Below are 23778 nucleotides of genomic sequence, written 5' to 3' on the forward strand. Positions count from 1 at the left end.
GAGCTCGATGTCGACGCCGACCCCGACGTTGAACACATCGACATTGAGGAAGCGCACGATGACTTCGAAGAAGAGGAACCCTTCGACATCGAGGGGAAGGACCTTGTCGACGTCAAGGATATGTCAGCGCCAGAGTTTCGTGCGCTACCGAACACATCCCCGGCAACACCAGGGGCGAGCGAAGGGGAGATGAGACTGGTCCTCATGCTTAACTCAGAAGAGACTACTCCCTCGACGGGCACCTTTACGGGGTTCCATGTGGGGGATTCTCTCTCTGGATACATACCGAAGACTCCTTCATTGTACCTGAGGGACACACCAGCTGCCGGACCTTCGCTCGGTGTCGGATGGGGTGACGTAGTGGAGGTTACGAAGACTTGACTATGCCTTGTTCAGAGACTGGCTGAGAGATAGGGAACAGATTCCCAAGGTTATTAAGGAGACAGCGGTGCAGGCTGTTCTCACACCGGTGCAGCGCATGGAAATGGCTGTTCAAGCAACGGCGCCAGTGCCGCGTCAACGCACAGTTTCTCTTCAAGCAAATGTGATGCACATTCCGTCTACTACCCTGCATCAGGCAGCAACTCAAACAGCGTTCGTGCCTGCTCACGTCACCTCAACTGCTGTAGGTCATTCTCCGGCCCCTTCTGATGAGGGTGAGGACGATGATGTGGAAGATGATTACGCCACAGATTCTGCACCGGATCCTGATGACCCTGAGGTACCGGCTCTTCCAGATCCTGATCCCAATGTGGCGGATGTCCCATCGATTTCGCCCACTGAAGAAATGAAGGGCTATCACCAATAGGTGGCAGAGATGGCTCGAGTATTGGGCCTCTCCCTTAAGGAGAAGACAAGATGACCCTGTTTTTAACATGATGAAGGCAGCCTCTGGTTTGAAACCAGTCTATTTGCCAATGCTTCCTCACATCACTAGGGCTGCAAAGTCGGCTTGGGAGGTCCTCCAGACATCAGCGCCGACCTCTAAGCGACTGGAAGCTGTATATCGCGTCCAGGAGGAGGAGAATGGTTATCTCGTGCATGACCCTGCACCAAATTCATTAGTTGTCGATTGCGCGGCCATCTTGAGGGGCGGCAAGCGCCACACTACTCCTGCGGATAAGGAGGGCCGCAAACTAGATGTTTTGGGACGCCACACTTACTCCACGGCCTGCTTGTCCATTAAAATTGCCAATTATGTTGCCTGTCAGGCGCGTTATACGCATTCTCTGTGGGAGTCCCTGTACGATCAGCGTATGATATTGGACCCTAGTTAGTTCCTGAAGAGGTTTGAATCTGTGTTCGCGAAGTCAACAGTGGCCACTCGGCAGCAACTGGCTAATGCCAAACACTTGGCCAATTCGGAGTCACGGACTTTGACCTCATCTGTTACTTTACGGCGGCACACCTGGTTACGGGCGACAGGCTTGCAACAAGATATGAAGGACAGGATTGAAAATCTTCCATTTGATGGTGCGGGCCTGTTCTCGGATAAGACCGACGAGACCATGGAACAGTGGAAGAAGTTGCAGAGTACAGCACGATCCTTTACCGATCAGAGAATGGCAAACAGATACCGTCCGTATGGCCAGTACAATCCGTACCAACGGCATCAGGGCGGTTACCGGCAGTCCGAAAAGAGGGATTCTAGACGCCCTTTCCAGCGGTTTGGAAATGCTTCCAAGCGCCCTTATTACCCCAGGAATAGAGCTAACCAGTCTGGCCAGACTAAGAGGGCACCACAAACCAAGCAGCAGCTTTGATCTAGAGGCGAGCCCACTACCATCTTGCGACTTGCCCCTACAGAACAACCGAAGCTCCAACGAAGCAAGGAACATCATCTCCTTGAACTTTACCAGGGTTCCCATCAAACTGGCAAGCCATGCTCAAGCGTGGCACCACATAACATCAGACCAGTGGGTCTTACGCATAGTGATGACGGGCTATGCGCTAGAGTTCGAGGAGTATCCTCCATTTCTGGGCATAAGGTACACTCCAGAAACCCCTGTTTTGAGGGAGGAGGTGGAGAAGCTTTTGGAGAAAGGGGCAATATCGCCAGTTCAGTGGGCTCTCAGCCAGTCAGGCTTCTACTCCCGCTATTTCCAAGTCCCCAAGCGCAACGGGGGCATAAGGCCAATTATGGATCTCCAGGGCCTAAATCAATACATCGAAGTAAGGAGATTCAGGATGACAACGTTGCAAGCCATCCTTCCACTCCTTCATGGAGAGAATTGGATTGCAACGCTCGATTTAAAAGATGCTTACTTCCACATAGGCATTCAGGAGAACCACCGCAAGTTCCTCCGCTTCACTATGGGAAGCGAAGTCTATCAGTACAACTTCCTACCCTTCGGCGTGGTCACAGCCCCACGTGTGTTCACGAAGTGTGTTGCAGTGATAATAGCTCATCTTCGGACAAAGGGACTGTCCATTTATCCATACTTGGACGACTGGCTGCTGACAGCCAGTACGCGCAAACAGCTACAGGAGCATGTCCACACGGTGACTTCCCTGTTGAACGAACTGGGCGTGAATGTCAATTGGGAGAAGTCCTTTCTGCAACCTGCGAAACGCCTTCAATTTATCGGGGCAGTGTTGGACATGATGGCCCAGAGGGCTTTTCTGCCAAGGGATCGGTTTGCCCGCCTGAAGACACTTATCCTCATGTGTCAGAACCATCCGGTGCAGAAGGCGAGAACGGTACAGGTTATCCTCGATCTGATGGTCTCCTGTACAACCACGGTATTGTGTGCGAGACTTCGCATGCGCAAGCTGCAACTTTGTTTTTTGACAGCTTACCGGCCATTGCTAGACCCGCAGTCCAAATGATTAACACTGCCGGCCGCAGTACTTGCCTCCCTTACGTGGTGGACGAAAGAGTCGAACATGTTCAAAGGCGTGCGGTTCGAGACGTCAAACCCGACCGCGACGGTGACCTCGGATGCTTCAGTGCAAGGCTGGGGTGCACATCTGTTGCACCACAGGATGCAAGGTCAATGGACGCTGAAGGAGCGGTGTCTGCATATAAATTTTCTAGAGCTGCTGGCTGCATACAAGGCCTTGGTGGCCTTCCAAGAGAGACTCGTGGGGCAGACCGTCCAGCTCCAAATGGACAATACAACAGCCATTGCATATGTCAACAAGCAAGGCGGGACGGTCTCCAGGTCATTGTGCAGTCTCAGTCTACAGTTGTGGAATTGGTGCATTCCACGCAAAATCTATCCCATTGCCATTCATATCAAGGGGACCTTGAACGTTTTGGCGGACTCCTTCAGCTGGGAACTAGTGCTGGACCAGCACGAGTGGGAGCTCAACCCAAGGATCATGAGTCAGTTATTTCTGTCTTGGGGCACACCGAAGGTGGATCTCTTCGCGACGTTCGGGAACAGCAAGTGCAGCCACTACTGTTCCAGAATGGGCGTCGGCCAGGATTCAAAGGGAGATGCTTTTCAGTATCAGTGGAGTCATCAGCTGCTTTACGCCTATCCTCCGACCCCATTGCTGCCCAGGGTGGTGGCCAAACTTCTTCAGGACAAGTCGCGAGTGATCGTTGTTGCCCCTTGGTGGCCAAGGCAGCCATGGTTCACGCTGCTACTCAGACTGTCTCAAGGCAGGTACAGGAGACTGCCGCTGTGGCCAGATCTGATAATACAGGGCCGAGGGGAGGTGTTGCACCACAATCTGTCCGTGCTGAACCTCACAGCTTGGAGGATCGGCTCCTAAAGAAAATTCTCCTTAACACCCGCAAGCTATCAACAAGACGGAGCGATCGGGCTAAATGGTGTAGGTTTGCGACGCATGCTGCCTCCAGAGGTTATGACCCCAAAGAGGCGAGCCTGAAGGCTGTTCTTCTGTATTTGACTACTCTGAAGCAGAGTGGCCTGGCGAATGTCTCCATTAAAGTGCATATGGCAGCGATATCAGCACAGCATGATGGGTGGGATGGTAAGACGGTCTTCACCCATCCGCGTTGTAAAGACTTCATGAGAGGCATCAACAATCTGTATCCGCCAGTTCGCCCACCGACGGAGAAGTGGAGTCTTTCCTTGGTGCTTTCGTCACTGACGGAGCCACCTTTTGAGCCTTTGGCGTCTGCGTCGTTGAAGAACTTAACCTTAAAGACGCTTTTCTTGGTGGCTATCACTACGGCCAGGTGGGTGAGTGAGCTGCGGGCTCTCCGCGTCGACGAGCCTTATACGAAGATATATTCAGAGAACGTCGTAATGCGTTTGGATCCTGACTTCAGGCCTAAGATTGTGTCTGATTTTCACATCAATGCCGAGATTGTACTGCCTACCTTTTTCAGAAATCCTGTGTCCGCGCTAGAGCGGGCTATGCATTCTTTAGATGTTCGTCGGGCCCTTCTTTTCTATTTGAGGGCTACTAAGGACTTTCAGAAGACGCCTCAGCTGTTTGTTGGCTTGCGGGGCAAGTGCAAGGGGCTCTCTCCTACAAGACAGAAATTGTCCTTCTGGTTGTTGGAGTTGATCAAATTGGCATATTACCAGCAGGGTGTCGTCCCTCCAACGATGATTAGGGCTCACTCCACTAGGGCTTACGCCACTTCTGCAGCTCATCTATCTGGCATTCGCTTCTCTGATATCTGCACAGCTGCAACCTGGTGGTTGAATCAGACGTTTGTGAAGCACTATGCCGTAGATCTGTGTACGACCAGAGCTGCTGAGTTCGGACGGGCGGTCCTCAAACGGGTGTTACAGTAACTTGTAATGCTTACCCGCCTCCATCTGGGTAGCTTGTGATTCACCCACTTGTTATGAATGTTGGAACCACTATCCAGATAAACAGGTTGCTTACCTGTAACAGATGATCTGGTAGAGGTTCCATACATTCATAAATCCCGCCCGGCCGTCCCCACTAAGACGTTTTGCAAGCTACTGCTTTATTTTTAATGACTATTTGGCATTTGACATCTTGTCCTCAAGATGGGGCTGCTCTGTCGGCCTTCAAGAAACTGAAAATGGAGACGCCTAACCACCACTAGAGGGTACTGCAGTCACGTGCAGTGGGCGGTTGGCCTCGCGAGGAGCTAATGAATTCTTCCCGAAGCTGATCTGCGCAGGTGCAGAACCCACTTGTTATGAATGTATGGAACCACTACCAGATCATCTGTTACAGGTAAGCAACCTGATTTTAGGTATGCTGGAAGTTGTAGTTCAGCAACATCTGGAGGGCCGCAGTTTGGGGATGCCTGCTTTAATCCAATCCTTTCCCTCGACTACTTAGAGTTCTGAAATATCCTATTTTAACATCTCCAATGAAATCTTCCCAGTCTAACAAATAGAAATAAGTCAGCTTATGGAATTCAAATAACTAACTTATGAAAAAATAAAAACCCAGATATCTCGCAAACACTCAGTATTCTTCTGAGCCCATCAATCACCTTCCAGTCTATTCCTTACAGCAACCAGAAGAGAAAAAAAATCCTCCCACTCTGATAAATGTTGTAAATCCAATTAAGACGTAAACAAACAGTAAATCTTGTAGACATTCCAATCAGTGTTTCACTTCTGCCGTTGTTAAGTCTTCTTATGTTCTAATTATGATTGCTCCAATAAAACAGTTAACCTACAACGTAAACCACTGAAACTTCAGGCACCTTCAGCAGTAACCTAAATTTGAGCTGCAGTTTTCTTCAGTCCCGATTCCAGCCAAAATTGTAAGCAGAGGAACAATAACATTCTTTGTCTCTTCAGTCTGACTCTCTCCTCTTAAGTCTGGAACATCATAGTAACCTTCTAAAAAGTCCATTGGAGTCATTAAAGAATTTAAAAGAAAAACACAGGACAAGGTAAAAAAAAGTCTAAAATACTTGAGAAGAAGAGGAGAAAGGAAAAAAAGAATCTTATAGGCTCAGTGATTTAAAGTAAGAAGTAGTTAGAAAAGGCAGGCAGTCTTTAAGATAGCAAGATGACTTTGCCACGTCCTACTCAGTCCGGGGCTTGAAGTGGACGGATCCGTCCTCCGGGGCAGTCCAGGTGTCTCCCAGGCATGATCAAACCTGGAATCTTACTGGACAAGGAGAAGGTCAAGCTCCACACGCCCTCTGGTCTTCAATCATACCGATTGAAGAATTATGGACCAAATAGGCGAAGGAGGCTTCAGCAGCTCGGCTGCTGATAACCTCCCGTCAAGACGCCATTGCCAGAAGTCCACAACACACATGATTTTATAGACCTCTGTCATGTCTCTCCGCAGTCATCTTTTTTCTAAAATAAATAGCTCCAGGTGTTGTAACCTTGCCTCATAAGAAAGGTGCTCTAGGTCCCTGATCATCTTGGTTGCCCTCTTCTGTACCTTTTCCAGTTCTACAATGTTCTTTTTTAGATGCGGTAACCAGAATTTTACTCTTCCCTCCGTTCCTTCATGACCGCCATGCTAGCCGCTTCAGGAAGGTTCGCTCTGTTTGCTCCTCATTGCTTTGGAGAAAACATACTTTCCAAGGTTACTCCTTTTTCTGACTTTTTTGACCTTACAGACAATTTTTGACTACTCTTTCAGACATTGTTTTGTCTTGGTTTCCCTGTGTCTTCTCAGCTTTGACAATGTTCTGCTTAACTCTACTTTCTCTTTTGCCTGCCATTTTTCAGTCCCTCTATGGACTAAAAACAACAACAACAACAATACACATTTAATTGGTGTACTTGCTGTAGGGGAATGCTACCCTCTTCAGACCCACTGAACAGTGTTTGTTCTGTGTAGGGGAAAGCTACAGTGTCGATGCCTGTAAAATTTGTCTGGCTTTCTCAAAGCAGATGAAAAAAGCAGAGAACTCTGCTTGCAGGCGGCCCTGTACGAGACAGTGCTTTGTCCACTGACTTTAATACCTAGATCGCAAATCCCATCAATGACATTGTTCTTGACCAACTGCTGCCCTTTGGGCTTGGGAGCGGCTTTGGTCTTGACATCTGCACCTGCCTCCTATACCTCATCTCAAGATGGGGACTGCAGTGATGCAACTTTCAAGACCACAGCAAAAAAAGCCGATTCCCTTCACAAGCATCAGAAGTACCTTCATTTTACTCTGGGCACTCAAACTTTCCAGTTCAGAGTATTCCCTTTTGGTCTTTCCAGAGCCCCCCAGGTTTTAACTATGTTCATGAGTACAATCATAGTCCACCAGTGAACTCGGGGGTGTTAGTCTGTCCTTAACTGGATGACTGGCTCTTCACATCAGATAACAAGGACTTCTTACTCTCACATCTCCCATGCACTCTTGATCTTCTAGCTCGTCTGGAGATCCAAGTAAATGGGTCCAAATCCAATCCTAAAATCTCTCCGTTGGTGAATAAAACTGGCCCTCTTTTCTCCGGCATGCCATTCAGCCTCTTGGTGCCTTCTCTCTCTCACAGTCACCTCAGATGCCTCCCTGAAGGGCTGCCTCATCCCTGCTGGGAGTTTCGCACCAAGGGTCTTTGGACCCCTCATCAATTCCATCTTCAAATAAACCTCCTGGAACTCCTGAGAGTCTTTTATGCCCTGAAGTCTTTTCTTCCTCTGCTGAAATACAACGTGGTCCAACTACTACTAGACAATACGATGGCAATAGCCTACATAAATAACCAAGAAGGGACTGCTTCCCGCTTCCTATGTCACCTAGCATCTCATTTGTGAGATTGATGTGTGACCCACGGTGGTCACCCACCATGTCCACCCGGTGGCCTTACACATCAAGGGCATGGACAATGGACATCCGGTGGCCGTGTGCATTAAGGGTAGCAGGGACTTCAACTGCTCTGCCATATGAGTGGGAACTGAATACTCCTGCCATTTTCCAAGTAGTTCATCTTGGAAGACTCCCATGATAGACCTATTTGCCACCTAGCACAACAAAAAATGCAACCTATAGTGCTCAAGGGTTGCTTTGGGAAGAAAGTCCTTGGAGACACATTGCAACTACCTTGGATGGGTCATCTCTTTTACTTATTTCCTCCCTTTCCCCTTCTTTCCAGGATCTCCACCAAAATTCAGCAAGAAGGGACTCAATGTATCCTTGTAACCCCATGGTGGCCCCGTTAACCCGAGTTCCCTATTCTCCTTCACTTATCTAAAGGCCAGCACCGGCGTCTTCCCCAGCGCCAGGATCTACCCTCTGAGGTCAAATACTTCATCCCGACCTGGAGACACTCAGTCTGACGGCTTGGAAACTCAACTTCTAGACTCTATTCCTTTGAATGGAAGAAAAGAATCTAATCGTAAAAATTACAAATGCAAGGGGAAGAGTTTCTCTGTATATGCTGCCTCTAATGGGTTCAGCTCCTTTGCGGTCTCTGTCAACCAGATCCTCCTCTACCTGACCTCACTAAAGCATTCTGTTCTCTCCAACACTTCCCTTAAGGTGCATTTGGTGGCCCTCTCAGCTAGACACTCAGGAACATTCTTTTCCAGATCGATACCGAGAGATGACATATTGCCCCCCCTTGAGCGCAGTTGATCTTTCTTATGGCGAGTGGTGCTGGGACTTTGGATCTTGCGATCAGTACCAAATTGACTACCGGTCTGACTATTCCGATTATGCTCGTCCCTGCTATGCGTCCCACTACTCCGATGATCCCGTATATGGGAAACACTTGCCAGTGAGGGATTGGAAAGACCCTCCCTCACATTTGGAAGGGAGGCCGCATTCCCGCTTACTGCAGTGCTACCCAAGGGACTGTGCAGAGCGTCATGAACCGCCCCTTTGATTCCGGTGTTACCTCCAACTGCCTTACCCTCACAAGCGCCGCCAACGGGACTTTCCAGGTCGATACCGGACAATCAAGGCTCCCCTTCGGGTTCGATGCCCGTGGCACAGGACTCTTTGGCTTCACTGGAACCCAAGTATAAGAGCAATGGTAGCTCTCAGGACTCTGAGGTCATTTCTCTGGGATTGTCCCTGCTTGATGTTCACTCAGATTTGAAGCTAGTTTCCCTGTAGGAGGACCTCAAATTGTATATGGTGTATCTGATGCGAATGGCTTCAGCCCTGGGTGTGAACCTGGGTAACCAGCAGAAGGGAGAGCTGGACCCGTTTTTCAGCCTCATAGATTCAGAGGCCATGATACCGCCCGTGTTGCCTCTGAACCTGGATTTGTTAAAAGTCATCCGGGTTTACTGGAAGAAACCTACGACGCTTTCCCAGCTTAATAGGCGTCTAGAGAATTTCTATAGGGTGCAATTGGATGATGATGCATCCTTTTTGAGGAACCACAACACCCCGAATTTGATCGTCGTGGAGGCATCTCTACAACGTACCAGGGGCACAGTCAGTCGGCGCCGAGTGACAAAGAGGGCAGAAAATTGGACTTTTTGGAATGGCAACTTTACTCTGCCTCAGCCCTACATTTGCAGGTGGCCAATTATCAGGCCTACAACACCCGATATAATCATTTTTGTGTGGGCGAAGTTGAGTCCCTTTCTGGACCTCCTGCCACTGGACAAGAAAGATTCGGCCAAATCATTTGCCCGTGAGGCCATTCAGGTGGCCAAACTTGAACTTTATTCAGCCCGGCATTCAGTGGAATGCGTGGCTAAGGTGATAGCCACATCTGTTGCTCTCAGACGATGTGCGTGGCTGTGTTCATCGGGGCTGCATTATGAGTCCTGCGTGAGGGTCGAGGACTTGCCATTTGCGGGCTCCAGCCTGTTCTCTGAACAGACTGATGACATGCTCCAGAAAGTCCAGAAGTTGAGGAGCATGGCACTTTCCATGACCTATGCCTCCCCGGCTGCCAAGCCACAGAAGACTGCTAAGTTGGTCGCCTTATCAATCACAGAAGGCCCATTCGAGACAACAGTCACCTTCAGAATGTTCCTTTCGGGCCAACAAGCCTCAGGCACGATGCAAGTCGGGCAACCAGCCCGGTAAACAACCCTTTCCAAAGCAGCATCCAGGTTCCTTCCAAAACAAGCAATGACTCGGGGCGCTTCAGGACTTGCCTGGCCCCATTCTCGGAGAACTGGGACAAGGTGACTACGGACCAATGCGTCCTTACAATAATATGTTTGGGCTTTGCCCTCGAGTTTTGTGGACCACAGCTGGTGTCCGGGGTCGTGGTGACTCCTTTACTCCGGCGTTGGACCAGGAGGTTGCTGCTCTCCTGGAAAAGAATGTGATTGAGTACATACGTTCTACCTCAAGCATGTCTTCGAATGTGCATCTTTCAGAGATGGTTTCTAGACGTGTTCGATTCCCTTCAAGATCCGGGCCATCTAGAGCGCACGCCCCCTCGATGGGTGTGGGCGACGGCGGAGTGGTGGACAGAGTTTCGGCACTTGAGTGTCTGTACTCTCTTTCAAGCCCCTTGAGCCCAGTGGGTGGTCACAACAGACTCATCGGAGCTTGGTTGGGGCGCACACCTGGACAGGCTTCGCCCCCGGCACATCAACTATTTGTAGCTGTTGGCTATTTCCCATGCTCTCAAAGGCTTCTTGCCCATGCTTGGGGGTCACGCAGTGACTATACAAACCGACAATAAAACGGCGAAAACCTACATCAATCGACAGGGCGGCACATCATCAAGGAGTCTTTTGCTTCTGTCTCTGGACCTTTGGCATTGGTGCGTGGCACATGCGGTGATGCCTCAGGTAGTTCACATACAAGGTTCCCTGAATATTCAGGCGGACACCCTGAGCAGGATGGCAGTGGTCTCCCATGAGTGGGCATTGCATCAGGGTGTTCTGAGGAACATATTTGTAACTTTGGGGGTCCTGACTCTAGACCTATTTACATCCCGGGTCAATACACAATATGCCCTCTACTGCTCCAGGGGAGGAGATAGCGAGGGTTCTCTGAGTGATGCCTTCATCCTGTTGTGGACGGGGGCCCTCTTCTTCTTCTGATGATAATAATAATAATATTCCGAGGGTCCTGCGCAAACTGAGGGTGGATCGGGCCAGGGCAATCCTGATTGCCCCATGGTGGCCCAGGAGGCCTTGGTTTCCGACCCTGAAGCGTTTGGGGGTAGACTGGAAACACCTGCCGGACCTGCTGTCTCAGGAACAGGGATGGGTGCTTCACCCGGATGTTTGGTCCATCCACCTGACGGCATGGAAGGTCCTGCCGACTTCCTGTTGAGACTTAAGGAAGTTTTGGTTGCAGCTAGAAAGCAGTCCACACAGAAGGCATATGATTACAAGTGGACTCGTTTCTGTTCTTTCGCTTCCCTGCATGGATTTTATGCATGTAATCCATCTGTACAAGTTATATGTAATTATCTGTTGTCCCTTATGGAATCTGGTTTAAAGCTCTCATCCCTTAAGGTGTATTTGGCTGCCATTGTGGCAGGTTCCCCCTCTGACCGGATTTCATGGTTTAAAGATCCAGTAGTAAAAAGCTTTCTGAAAGGTTTTACACACATGTTCCTAGATGATCCGGTTATGTCACCGGCTTAGGACCTGTCAGTAGTCTTGGCTGGTCTACTATGGCCACCGTTTGAGCCTTTGGCTTCAATTGATCCCCATCTCCTGACCTGGAAGGTCGCCTTTTGGGTGGCCATTACCTCTGCCAGGAGGGTGAGTGAGTTAAGGGCCCTGAGGGTCGACCAACTATACCTTCAGTTCCATAAGGACAAGGTCGTACTCAGGCCAGATGTCCAGTTCCTGCCCAAATTGGTATCCATGTTTCATCGTTTGTCCCCGTTCACTTTGCCCCTATTTTCCCCAAATCCTTCATTGGATGCGGAAAGGAGGTTACATCGTTTAGACGTTAGAAGGGCACTGTTTTTCTATGTCCAGAGGTCTGCTGAGTGGAGAAAGCCTCCTTCCTTGTTTGTTTTGTATGATGGGTCACATGAAGGTCTCCACGTTTCTGGCCAGTCCATGTCTAGATGGTTAGTTTCCACGATTAAACTTTGTTATCAATTGGCTCATAAGTAGTTGCCTGCTACCATTAAGGCACACTCTGTTAGGTCCGTCGTGGCCTCTGTGGCCTTTGATAGGGCGGTCCCATTGGGTGCTACATGTCAGGCAGCTACTTGGGCTTCGCCTCATTCATATATCTGCCATTATGCAATTGATACCAGGGCACGAAATGATGCTGTATATGGCAGGATTGTCCTGCAATCCATTTTTAGTTGATGTATTTGTTTCTGAAATAAAAATTCTGGCAGATTATATTGCTTCTGTTCTTCCCTCCTCCTTGGGTGCTAGCTTGTTATGCGCCCATTTGTGTAGAAGACAGAGACCACGTAGAAGAACTACAGGTGACTCATCTGTAACTTTGGTTCTTCTAGTGGTCATCTGTACTTCTGCACGCCATCCCGTCCTCTCTGTGGGATTCACTGAAGCTGGACTCTGTGACTGAGGGGATGAGGAGTGGTGCAACTGCATATAGTGGCTGGGGGCGGGGTTCCCACCCGAAGCAGGAGAATTGACCTTGTTAGGTACCGAGGTCTCTGCGTAGTCGCATAGCCCCATTTGTGTAGAAGTACAGATGACCACTAGAAGAACCAGAGTTACAGGTGAGTAACCTGTAGGAATTGGAAAAAAATCAAACCTACAACGGACACCTCATTAAAAGGCTGGGGAGCCCATTGTACAGAATACAATTCTCAAGAGAAATGGACCCCAGAACAAAGTTCTCTCTCTTATACTGCTTGCCATGTCTTCTCCTTGCTACAATCTTCCCCCAGCCTCTCTGTCTCTCCTATAGAGTATTCATAGTATATGTAGCCAGCATATAAATTCAGCCATATGGTATGTTCCTTTGATTAGCCAGGTAATTAAAAGTGCAGGTTAACCAACAGCACCCGGACACATAATTCATCTTAAGTGTTCTGTGTTATATGGGAATTCCTGACATGTTCATACCATTAAAGCCTCATTCTGTAACCAATAAAATATATTATTTGATCCCTGCTATGTCCTTCCTTTTTTGTCTTGAAATAAAACTGCCTGCTTTATAACACCCCTTCTGATCCTGGAGGGGTGGGGTAGCATCCCCTCCCCAAACCCCTAGTATCACCTGCATGAGAAGTTTTTTAATTCCCAAGACTCCTATGTCTCCTACACATGCTTCCCCAGTAAGGATGATTCCTGAGTGAGAGCCAGCTCTACATTAGAAGACCACAGAGAGGGGAGCACAGTGTGGATGTCATCATTCTACTCATCATGAGTTTGAACATTATCAGCCATTGATCCTTCGTTACCTAGATTGCTGTTGAACTCTAGAAGTGTATCAGTCATATTCAGCCTTTGGTCATAGGATGTTCCAGTTAGTCCCCCCCCCCCCCAGTTCTTAGACTTGATAACTGCCTGGGTATTTGGACAAGTGCTACTTATTCTCTCGCAGATATGCACCACTTTGTGCATTCAAACTTTAAATATCCAATCAAGAATGCAAGTTTCCCAAGTAAGAACTTCCTTTTCATTTCTGTCTGTGCCTTGGCTCATATGTGGGAGTGAGCAGCTGAGATGCATAAGGTGAGAACTCTGGCAGAATCTTTAATCACAGTGTTTAAAAGAGGATTTTGCGTGCTCCTAGCTTGGAAGAAAGTGGCTGGTGCATAATATTGTGTGTAACAGGTGGACGTTTGGAACTATCTTGTGGACCTGGTGGGAGGTCTGTGGGGAGCATATTAGGCCTCTGTGGTTCCAATTGTCTTTTTCATTCTTCAAAATAGCTAATAAATCTTATAGGCCGGAGTTGCTAGTTTAAGCTTGGCTAGGATTCTATCAATATTAGTATGTTATTTATTATTTAGTATTGTTATTTATATACCTCATTTCAACAACAAAGTTTTCAAAGCAGATTACATTAAAAAAAAACAAGAAGAGAATGCTTCTCTGTCCCCAAAGTGGTCACAATCTAATAAAATAAAATAAAATAATCAAAGAAGTATTATTGTCATAAATATGAAAATAAATGTATAGAACTGTGCAGTATTAACATAAAACCTGTTCTGCAAAATGGGATGGGGCTTGGCATTCTACCCCAACTCCAGCAATTTGAGAAAAATCTCAGTTTATAGATAGATAATTATTTTGATGCTTTGATATCCAACTATGTTTCAGATAGGTGAGGAAGAAATTATTCCAGATTGGCAAGTTCCACTGGCTGATAAAAGCATAACAGATAATATTAACAAATTAATGAACCGCATTGAAAGACTTGAAGAACTGAAGGGTCGTGTTCAAGAACTGCCCAAGCTTATCCAGATTTCCACACCCAAACAGTAAGAATGTTGTAAAATAGAATTAGAGGAAATAAATATAGGATGTGAAATAGAAAGATAAAATGTTCGAATATTTTTTTGTTCCTAAGGCAGAATAATAGCATTTACTTAATAATAATGAAAAGCTAGAGATTCTTACACACTGTTACTGTATGGCTGCCTTCAGATGTAACGTTTAACCCCAGGTCCAATGGACCCACACATCTGCCCCCTGCCCCCATCCACATTTGGACAAAATGGAGAGTGATCTAACTGTAGTTTTGCTGACTACAGAGAGGAGGGAGAACTGGCTTCCAGGGCTTCCTTCTTTAATGAAGGCCTTAAGGGGGAAGCTGCAGTGCCAGAATTTGGAAATAACACTGGCGCTGCAGAAATGGCGTTAATGTGGCAAAATTATATGAAAATTGAAGGTACAAAATAGAGTTTGGGGATTGAAACTGCGGGTCCATTTTTAGCTTTAACTGTGGTTGCCCACATTTGGACATATCATTTGCAAAATTGGAAGTGAAGAGACCTCTAGTTTCCTGTTACGTGCAAATGTGGCTGGTAATTCCTTTTGGGTCTATTTAGGTATTATGGAGGACACGTGTCACCCATACATGTGTCTCCCATACATGTAACATCAAGTAAAATAAGTGAATAACGTCACTCAGTGTTTCCTTGCTTTCTGCAACAGCAGCCAATTAACTGGAGTGGGGCATGGAAGTGCTAAGTGCAACAATGTTGTGGCACACACAGCTTTTTCTAAACCTTGATGAAGAGATGTGCAGGGGAAAATGTGGTGGCAGCCATATAATAATAGAGAAGGCAGAGCAGACCCACCTGGGATCACGCCCATTCCATGCTTGTGGTGCTTCTTGCTGGCCACCTCTCTGAGCTCTCGTCCTGTCCCTGTCTCTGATCCAACAAAGCAGTTGCTGGATGGAGTGTGCCAGGGATGCTGCCACGTCCCATCCTAAGCTTGTCAGCCTGTCAAATGGGAAAGTCACACAGGGGCATGCTCTCTTCCCACTCTGTCCCTTGTTCCCAACTCCTGGTAATCAGGACAGAAAGGGGATGGGATGGGATGGGATGGGAACAGTGTTCTTTCTAATTTTTTTCATCTGTGTGTGGAATGAGTTTTATTCTGGGCTGCAGTATCAAGGCAGTGCATGTGCACATGCATTCAGAGTGGGGCCTTCTTGATTTAACTGGAGTGGGATCTAAAATTAACTGAGCACACACACAAAAAAAACATGTGAGCGTATGCACATATGCCCGGCTTAGAGGAAACACTGTACGGGAAGACAGGCACTATATGCTTTGCTCTCTGAAAATGAACTGAAAAAAGATACATGTTCACAAGCACATGCACTCGAGGTGGCAACATAAGCAGGCAACCCCATTAGAGCATTGAGACAATACCGAGGGTTGGGTTTAAAGGGAAAATGCAAACAAGAATTCTTGAATGTCTCTGCTCTGTTTCATGTTGGGGAAGGGGGCCCCAGCCCTTTCCATTTGAGGGAATGTATGTGGTCCCTAGGCTTCCTCATGAGAAGGGCCAGGCAGCAGGATCAGCATTGTCCCAAGTAAAAGGAGTGATTCCGCATCTGTGATGCTGATGGGATACTGTTTCTGAGTGGACCGCTCACTCCTGAGAGTGTAGGGCCATGGGGATGCCCCTTCACAACTCATGAGAAGAACCATCTGTGGAAACAGAGGTGTCAGGCTAAATTGCTAATAATGTGCAATGACATCCCCTTTTCCCATGGACCATGCTCTCACGAGACTGTCAGGCCATAAAGACACACATGAGGGCCGGATGGCAGATGCTGCCCAGCCAGGTTGCTCTATACAAGCAAACCATGGGGACGGGTAGCCTGGCAATAGCTCTCCCTGTCTTGGCAGCTGCCATGAAGAAGATATTAAAAGTGTGCCCTCTCTCAGCCCGGCCGCCTATATGAACATGTCCATTTTTTACTTTTGCCCGGAATGGCGACCCCATTTCCTGAGGTCACTGGAAATTGGGGCTCCCCTCTCCCGCAATCCCATGGTGGCAGATTTGCATACAGTACAACACCGGTCTTAACTTGGGTGTTTTGAATGAGAGTAAAGATCTGTCCCCGGTCCCAGTCTTTCCCCAGTCTTTCCAACTGGCTATGGCCAGACACATGGAGCATCACATTCTCCTTTGGGTGCATGCAAGTCTTCCATGGAGAGGAGGGGATTGCTGTGTAGAACTTCTATCATTAACCAGAAAGAACGGGGGCCCCACACAAGTGCCCCCGCAAGATTTTGTGCTTGTAAGAGACAGAAATTGTGCTTGCGCAAGACAGTTTTGTTGCGGGCATCTTATGAAGGCGGTGGTGCAATTGCTGTCAAAAGAAGGGCTTGAATGGCATGGCATTTATTATTATTATTATTATTATTATTATTATTATTAATTCGATTTCTATACCGCCGTTCCAAAAATGGCTCAGGGCGGTTTACAAGGAGAAATAAAGCAAATAAGATGGCTCCCTGTCCCCAAAGGGCTCACATTCTAAAAAGAAACATAGGACACACACCAGCAACAGTCACTGGAAGTACTGTACTGGGGGTGGATAGGGCCAGTTACTCTCCCCCTGCTAAATAAAGAGAATCACCATGGTAAAAGGTGCCTCTTTGCCTTTTCCCTACTCAGTATGGGTGGACCATTCCAAAAAGGCATGATTGCTCTCAGCATACCCCCTTGAAAATTGTGGCCAAAGGCTGCTACTCTGGAGACGTACAGATGCCTTGCCCATAGTCTGGTGATGCAAGTGCTACTGAACTTGCTAGAATGAGGCCTTGCTAGGATGAGCCCCTAGGAAAGGTAGGGGCTCCCCTGCCCTCAAAACGAAGGTTGCCGGACTGTGGTTGGATGAACACCTGTGATGCAATTCATGGTTAGAAAAATTAACCATGGGTTGGCAACCTTTGGTTTCACGTTATGTGTGAATTTGGCCAGAGAGAAAAATAACAAAGAGGAGGACTTGTGTGAGCTGTCTGAGGCACCAAGAGGGTAAAGCAGCAGGTTCAAAAACACATTCACATATTCATGTTGGTCTCCTGAGAGTTCATCACTTGACTCTCAGCTGAACGTATAAGGCAGTGAAGCAGTATAATTGATGTGTTTTAGATGACCAAAGGAGACATGAAAAATCTGTCCATAAAGATAAATTTGTGATTAGCCTTTCAGAAGTGTAGGTTATAAAAGTCGGTGTTTTAAATGGAAATTTGTAAATCAAAGTACAAGAAAATAGTCTATGATTTTGACTCGCACAATAGTCTGTAAAGATATTCATATTATTTCTCTCTTACATATTCATGTCTGTATTTGCATAATAGCAATATTAATTGAGTAGAACAATATATTAAACATTTTAAAAACTCCTATTTGAATATTGTTTTATTGGGAATATTGGGAAGGAGAGCTGATCTTGTGATAGCAAGCGACTTGTCCCCTTAGCTAAGCAGGGTCTGCTCTGGTTGCATTTGAATGGGTGACTACATGTGAGCACTGTCAGATATCCCCCTTAGGGGATGAGCTCCTCTGGCAAGAGCAGAAGGTTTCAAGTTCCTTTCCTGGCATCTCCAAGATAGGGCTGACAGAGATTCCTGGCTACAACCTAAGAGAAGCCGCTGCCAGTCTGTGAAGACAATACTGAGCTAGATGGACATATGGTCTGACTCAGTATATGGCAGCTTCCTAAGTTCCAATGTATACATATCCTGTAGCCTAATTATTATAATAGGGTTTCTTTATGAGGATGGAATTTTATTCTTGTAACCAGAAAAATTATATAAAGTTGAGAATCACTTTTAGAACTTTTTTGGAACATTCAGTTTGTAAAATTAGATTTCACATTTGCAATATTGTATGTTTTGGCAGAGAAAAGAGAAGACCAGTAAGTCCAGCACCCCCTACTACAAAAGACCCCAAAAGTATTATAGAAGGTAAGGTTTATAATTTCACAGGGTGCTTAAGATAACAAAAGCTAGATACAGTGGTCCCTCGACTTACGTAATTAATCCGTTCCGAACGCACGTTCGGAGGTCGAAATTTTCGTAAGTCGATGAGCGCACCACGGAAGTCTGGAAACATTCGTAAGTCGAGGAAACCGCATCTAAAAATTCGTAGGTCGAGTAAGCTGAATCTAAACCGGCAACTACTTCCGGTCTTTTTTGTCGCTCGTAACTCGAAAACATCGGATGTCGAGTAGTTCGTAGGTTGAGGGACCACTGTATATAGTTAGGGATCATGGTTAGAACAAGAGTGTTGGGCAGTGAAGCATTCTGGCTGGGACTTAAGATGGCTGAATGAAGCCGGACTGACTAAATAGAAAATCAGGAAAAATAATGGATAATTAATTTTTAAGAAAGTGAGTTTTATTTTAAAATGAGTATTTGGAACTATGTGTTTTATTAAAGTTAATAATTGTATTTGTTATTTAGTTTCATACTTTTTGTAATTATGAAATGCAGGAGGCCATCGAATATTGCCAGTTCATTTTCCACTGTTTCACCCATTCGTGGGCTACTTGCCTGTATACCAATTTAGTTATCATGGGGTAGTTTCAGTCATTCATGGGTTTTACACTAAAGAAATGCTGCATGTTATTTTCTTTAAATTGTGCTGCTTTTTAATGGATTAAGAACCCGGCTAGGAAAAGGCAGCAACCTTCACTCTGAATAAATTTGTCTCTAATGTCACCTCTTCCTTGGCCCTCATTTCTTCAGCTCCATACCTTACAAACTACAGTTAGTTGAAGTCCACAGTTTTCTTTGTTTAACTTTGTTTTTAAACTACAGATTTAGAAATAGATACTTAGATAAAGAAATTATAAGTACAGGACGCCAATATTCCAGTGCATTTCTTTGCACTGTATTGCTATAGTAGGAAAAGCTGTAGCTGTTACATTCTTGCTTTTAATGCAGCTTGAAAGGCATAGGTGGCAACCCTTCAAATGAAGATCCTAGGCATATGAGAGTGTATGTGCTGCGAATGGGCAAATATGATACATAAGAAGGGCCCTTCATCATTTGTTGCAGCCTTTTCTTTTTTTTTTAGGGCTGCAATTTCACGGCCATGTTAATCCTGGTTACATGGGGTTGACTGACATCCATGTGATCAAGTGAAACTGTGCATAGCAGCAATGCTGGCTAAGTTCTGGAGACATAACCAGGATATTTGATCTAGGATCAGATTTGGGCTAGTCACTTGCCCAAACACACTGAACTGAAACCACTGATTGTGAGAACCCATGCCATGCTCTCCCCTCCCACCATAGACGCTCATATCCAGAGTGGGTGATGTCTTGGATGCTGTCGCCTCCCACACTCCATGGCTACATACCTAGAACACCTTCAATTACACTCTGCTTGGCAACACATTCTATCATACACACCTGTCCCAACAACCACACTCCCACCCCTTCAGACTACAGCACAGCATGCCATAGCTCCAAGCTACAGCTACACATGACTAGCAGCCCCAAACTCCATTGACAGATGCTAGCAGGAGACCTGACTGCTCATGCAACAGTGGCCATATGCACTACCTGTGGGACCAGCAGTGTGGAATGTTGCTTGCCCATGACAGGAGGATGGTGGGGATGTGTGTGCTTGTGCAACTTGTGACTGGAACACTGGGATGTGTTGGACAGGTGGCCCCTGCCACCCACCCCATGGTTGCCCTTGGTAGTAGGGGTTCCCAGGTATTTTTGAGGTCTATCCTTTAACTAATACAGTTTGAGGCCAAAGCCCCCTGAAAAAATTCTACTCCTTGTTGAGGCATTGGGGATGACACTAATCAGGTGGAGGACAATTGATTTTGCTGGGGCAGGGAGGAGATGTTCCATTAATTTGTCTAATCCTTTTAAAAATAATCTAGGATAGTAGCCATCACCATTTGTTGGATTTGTTGCATGTACAACTATTTGTTTGTTGGGTAGAAGTCATGGGTGTGTGCTTGATGCAATGAGTTCCTGGCTTCCAGAGAACAAGACTGTTATAAGTCAGAATAGCTGACCTGGAGAAGCTAGGAGAGGCAGAGGGGTGATAGAGGCATCCCACTCCAGGTTGACAGCTGTTCTGCTGTCACGGAGAATGAGGGTCTTGCGGAAGGAAGACATCATTTTGAGGAAGAGGGAAATGCTCCCTTAGAAGGGACTCATTCCTTGGATGATGAACCTATATCCTTTTCTACTTTTCTGGGGATGGGGGAGCTCTCCTAGTGATTCAATCATTAGGGGCTTAGGGAGATGGATCTTTGTTAGGCTTGTGGACTGCAAGATTACTTGCCTGCCTAGTGCAAAGGTTGTGGATGTCACACAGTGTCTAGATAGGCCATAGGCAGCGTTGGGGAGGAGTCAGCAATCATGACGCATGTTGGCACCAATAATGTTGGGATATGTAGTTGGGAGGTCCTGGAGGCTAAATATAAATGGTTAGGTAGCATATTGAAGTCCAGAATCCCCAAGGTAGCAGTCTCATAAATGTTACCTGTTCCATACACAGGGACAATGAAACAGGCAGTCTGTAGGCATGGATGGGTGATGCTGGGAGGAGGGGATTAGATTTATTGGACACAGGAGCCAAGCCTATACAAACAAGATGGGCTCTGCCTAAACTAAGATGGGCACAGTTACATTTAGAATGCTGTGAACCAAGATGGAACCAGACTGCTGACACCTAAAATTAAAACAGTTGCAGAGCAGCTTTTAAAATGACAGCGGGGTGGGGAAGCCAACAGGAACTGGGCAACCTCGGGTTCAGCAAACATAATAGTTTAAGATGTGAGAGTGTAAATATTTCAGATAATCCAGAAGAGGACAGTGTAGAACCAGGAAAAGAACAGATGGAAAGCTATGATTGCTGGTGAAAGAGGTCAAATGACAGTTTGGGAGATAACACACACATGACACATGAAAAGGGACACATCATATAGGTATTTATATGTCATTGCCAGAAACCTCCAAGCCAAGATAGATTTTCTATTACAAAATTGGCAATTTTATTTTCAATCTCTTTCCTAATATCTGGCATGGAATTTGCCTTTTTAACAACCTCTGCTGCTGCACACTGGATTGACATTTTAATTGAGCTACCCATCACAATCTCAAGATCTATCTCCTGATTTAGTCTCAGCCAGATAAGACCCAATTAGTATATATGTGAAATTCAGGACTTTTCACCTCAATAGGCACTACTTTACACTTCCTTACACTGAACATAATTTGCTATTATGCTGACTATTCACTGTTGAGCTCTTTATGGAGTTCTTTGCAATCTGTCCTTGAAACTGGTAATTTATTTTGGTTTTCACCACCCTGAATAATCTTGTGCCATCCACAAACTTGACCAATTCACTGCACATTCACTGCACATGACCAATTCATTCATGCACAAATTAACAAGTTGTTTTAGTAAGAACTAATTAGCCTACTTTCCTTTCACTGTCTCCACAACTGGGCTAAATTTGGTTCAGATAGAGGTCTACAGGTTAGATCTCTTGCGCCTCAAATGTTCATGCATCCGCCATCTTGAGTTGGGGTGGATGACATCATCACAAACTACACCATTGAGGTGTCCCTACAGCTACAGCAAATTTGGTTCAAATCAGTTAAGCGGTTCACAAGTTAGCCCACTTGCACCTCCAGAATTTATACATCTGCCATCTTGGATCAGGGTGGATTACATCATCACAAACTATGCTGTTGAGGTGTCCATATGTGTCACTCACTGCAACTGTACCTAATTTGGTTTAAATTGGTTAGACAGTCCACAAATTAGCCCGCTTGTGCCTCAGATATTCATGCGACTGCCATCTTGAATTGGAGTGGATGACATCATCGTACACCACACCATTTGGGCATCCCCATGTGTCCCTACAGCTCTAGCAAATTTGGTTCAAATCGGTTAAATGGTTCACAAGTTAGCCCACTTGCGCGTCAAATGTTTACACGTCTGCCATCTTGGATCGTGGTGGATGATATCATCAAAAACTATGCTTTTGAGGTGTCCCTATGTGTCCCTACAGCTGTACCTGATTTGGTTCATATTGGTCCAGACAATGCAAAGTTGATAGTGGGGACACGCGGACACACACAGAAAGCTGGGTGATCTCATAAGCCTACTGGAAAGTAGGCTAAAGAGCACCACTCTCAATACACCACTATTGTCTTTTACTCTCTGCTTCATTAACCAGTTACCACTCTTATCACTGGAGCTGCCCTCTTATGTGATGACTACTAAGTTTACACAGGGATCTTTTCATGAGGGACTTCGTCAAAAGCTTTTTGTAAGCTTTTCAGGTATACAGCGGGCGCGTTCACACAATCACCACCAAGTCTGGAAGCTGGGAACCAGAGATCCCCTGGTGAGTGTGTCATGTAAACCTGCCAACTGACGGTTCATATATTTAGGTCCGAGCATGTGTCCCAAAGGAATGTGGTGAACAGTAGTATAAGGTACACTGTAATTATTACCACGTATGAAGCATACGTGGCTTCAGCAACTTGTTGACCTCTTTTGTTTGGCATAATCCATAGTGGTGAACAATATCATAGAAGTACACAGGGAGAAGGCAGCAGATGAAATTATCCACCTTACAACTTAATACATCATATTTTTTACCAGCATCCATTTCTACTTTAGATTGTTTTAAAATCATAGCATAGAACGCACTTAACACTATCCCAGAGACTGATCAATTGACATAATTGTTTATTTAATCTGAGGGTTTAAACTGTACCAATATGGATTAGTAGAAAAAGCTTTCTGTTTTACTAATATGTTTATTATTATTTTTTACATTTCCTAGTGAATTAATTATCTAAATTTGAAGACCTATTTAAGTACTGTCTAAATTTTAACAGAGTAGACAAAATATTTCTGTTTCAGAACTTGCAACGAAACATGCAACTGAAGATGTGATGAATATGGTAGAGGTTTTTCAAGAAGACGCAGGACCACGTAAGATCTTCAGAACTTGAAATATTGCTAAAGTATGAAAAGTAATTGTTGAAATCTTAGGGAATGATTCAGCCAACATTAACTGCTTTTAAGTCCCATTGGTATAATGGGAGGGGGGAGATTGGAGCACTTAGTAAAATTACTGGTACTTAAAGGAGTTTCATCTTAACTGAACTGTGCACTTAAATTAAGAGTTGTCATGCCCTATAATGGAATGTGCCTGGTGAAGTAAGGAGAGGGAAAATGATGTATCTTGTTTCTGAAGCAAAAGAGTTAGCAGATAGTCACAAGCTGGAAATGGACAAGTGTGAAATAAGCCAGTTGCTTAGCTATTGGAATGGAGATATCAAATAAGTCTGATTCAATCAACCACTGTAGGGCAAGTCAAAGAGCTGCATGTGCAGGGGAAATTCCCCATGGGATTTAAAGGAGTCTTTCCTATCATCCACAGACCAATGCCTGGCCATTATTGTTAGCTGAACAACTATGTACATCTCTTATAAATAGATCTGACTTATCTGCTTTTTTTCGGGACAGAGCTTGCAGGTTACCTGCAGTCTGAGCATTACTAGATTGTGCACACAGCTGCAAAACCTACTCATGTTTTTCCATGACCTGGAGACATTTTTTG

The 23778-nt window shown here is 45.9% G+C and overlaps 1 protein-coding gene across 7 annotated transcripts in view; it reads left to right on the plus strand.

The window, feature by feature from the left end:
• CCDC7 (coiled-coil domain containing 7) overlaps positions 1–23778 on the plus strand; it is a 457188-nt gene that overhangs the window by 49920 nt on the left and 383490 nt on the right. For all 7 annotated transcript variants that reach the window (XR_008309433.1, XM_053259060.1, XM_053259062.1 and 4 more), the window contains 3 exons: positions 14011–14171; positions 18064–18128; positions 23076–23147. Coding sequence is in view for 6 of the 7 variants with exons in the window: in XM_053259060.1 (XP_053115035.1) it covers positions 14011–14171; positions 18064–18128; positions 23076–23147 (298 nt within the window). In the remaining variant the exon portion in view is untranslated. The remainder of the gene's footprint in view (positions 1–14010; positions 14172–18063; positions 18129–23075; positions 23148–23778) is intronic.

This window comes from Hemicordylus capensis, chromosome 6 (genome assembly GCF_027244095.1).
Source record: "Hemicordylus capensis ecotype Gifberg chromosome 6, rHemCap1.1.pri, whole genome shotgun sequence".
Classification (NCBI taxonomy): domain Eukaryota; kingdom Metazoa; phylum Chordata; class Lepidosauria; order Squamata; family Cordylidae; genus Hemicordylus; species Hemicordylus capensis.